Genomic DNA, 1,584 nt, shown 5'->3' on the forward strand with positions numbered 1-1,584 from the left:
CCTGCAGAATCAGATTTCCATTTCTGTCACTTTGGCATTGAACTGGTTCTCGACATATGCGAGCCATTGCCGTGTAACTTGAAGTGCAGCAGCCTTTGTACGAAGTCCGATAGTCCATACATGCGACGTGTAGTCGTCAAAGTACAGTATCTCGTGCTTGTACTTGTGGTATGAAGGCACGGGAAAATCCTTGAGATCCAAATGGATTAGCTCGAAAGGACGTGTCGCTCGACGAATGTCAAGCGGATGAGGTTGCGATGGCATTTTGCCTTCAGCACATCCTCGACAGATTGAGTCATGAAGAGGGAACTCAACAAGCGGGCACTTTTCCGTGTGTTTCCGTGCATGTTTTAGCACATCGCGCGAAGGGTGCGCGAAACGATGGTGAAGAGTTTCATAGTCAACAGCATTACTATGGTGCGGTTCAACTAAACGCCACCAATTTTGTACATGGTAAGCGCCGGTCTCCCCGTCGTCCTACTGCTCCCTCACATTACAGTCAAAATATCTGATAACCTGTCATTTGCAAGTATTACCCATAGGGAACATATTCACTGTAAGGGTTTGTCAATTGGACCAATGTTGGCCCAGATGACCCCTCCCAAGTCGGGTAGATCATGTGACTTGAGCGCTTAATTCCTAATGTAGTATTATACTGTATTACATAATATTATGCAATGTCCATTGCTTGCGCCAGCTGTTTCGGTACACGACGGTGAGACTTATACCTACGGGAACTGAACTCCTCAACTTTCTTCTGCGCCTCGCGAGCTCCCAGGCCCTCAGTGTATGCGTCAATGAATCTCCATGCACGATGTTCCCATTTCCGGATCAGTTCCACTGAAACAGACCGCAAGGCTTTCGGCATGTTCTCCCGAAGAGTGTCGAAGGTGTAATCGCAGTGTTCTCGGAGGTAATGTTTCACCACACCCCAGAAGTACTCGATGAAGTTGATTTCGCAATGGAATTTAGGCAGGAATATGCATATATGGCCTGCAAAGTGAGTAAGTGAATTTATAGGGAAAGGTCTGTATGTAACGTACCAGCTGCTGCCGCTAGGTAGGCCTTCTTGCGTCTAGGCATTTCATAAGTTGGCGTCGAGTACAGGAGGTTCAGCAAGATGATGTGGTTGTCATAGTATGTTGTATTCCTATTCGTTCACTACTATGTACATTACTATAACAAGTATGTCGGCCTATGCAACCTCTCGACGACCAGTGGTGTGTCGTTGAGCCCCAAGCTCAAGGACGTCATGTGACCACTTAAGCGTGCACTTAGCTCTGTGCAAAACTGGTGGCGTTTAGTTGAACCGCACCATAGCTGCGACAGCATATCACGCCGATCTAGGCTGCGTATGAGTGACATATATAGTGTCATTCTTAAAGCGCGGTTTAAACGCGACTATAAGCCTATCATTCCGATAGAAAGAGATCTCAGCAGTGCTTGCACGTGCTTCCAATCCATCCTTGAGCAATGCTCCTAAGGATATAAGCTTATACGTGAGGTTGGGTACCATAGCGACGTTCGTCAGCTTTAAGGTAGTTCCAAGCTCAGTTGGTACGATGACTGTTCCTTCGCCAATCA

At 47.0% G+C, this 1,584-nt stretch overlaps 1 protein-coding gene across 1 annotated transcript; it reads right to left on the bottom strand.

The window, feature by feature from the left end:
• Positions 1–670: 670 nt before the first annotated feature.
• Positions 671–997, bottom strand: DICSQDRAFT_68202 (uncharacterized protein; the record flags this gene model as incomplete). Its single annotated transcript, XM_007369347.1, has 1 exon — positions 671–997. A coding segment is annotated over one exon (327 nt), but the record flags the coding sequence as incomplete, so codon positions are not given.
• Between the last annotated feature and the right edge of the window lie 587 nt (positions 998–1,584).

Source organism: Dichomitus squalens (genome assembly GCF_000275845.1).
Source record: "Dichomitus squalens LYAD-421 SS1 unplaced genomic scaffold DICSQscaffold_47, whole genome shotgun sequence".
Classification (NCBI taxonomy): domain Eukaryota; kingdom Fungi; phylum Basidiomycota; class Agaricomycetes; order Polyporales; family Polyporaceae; genus Dichomitus; species Dichomitus squalens.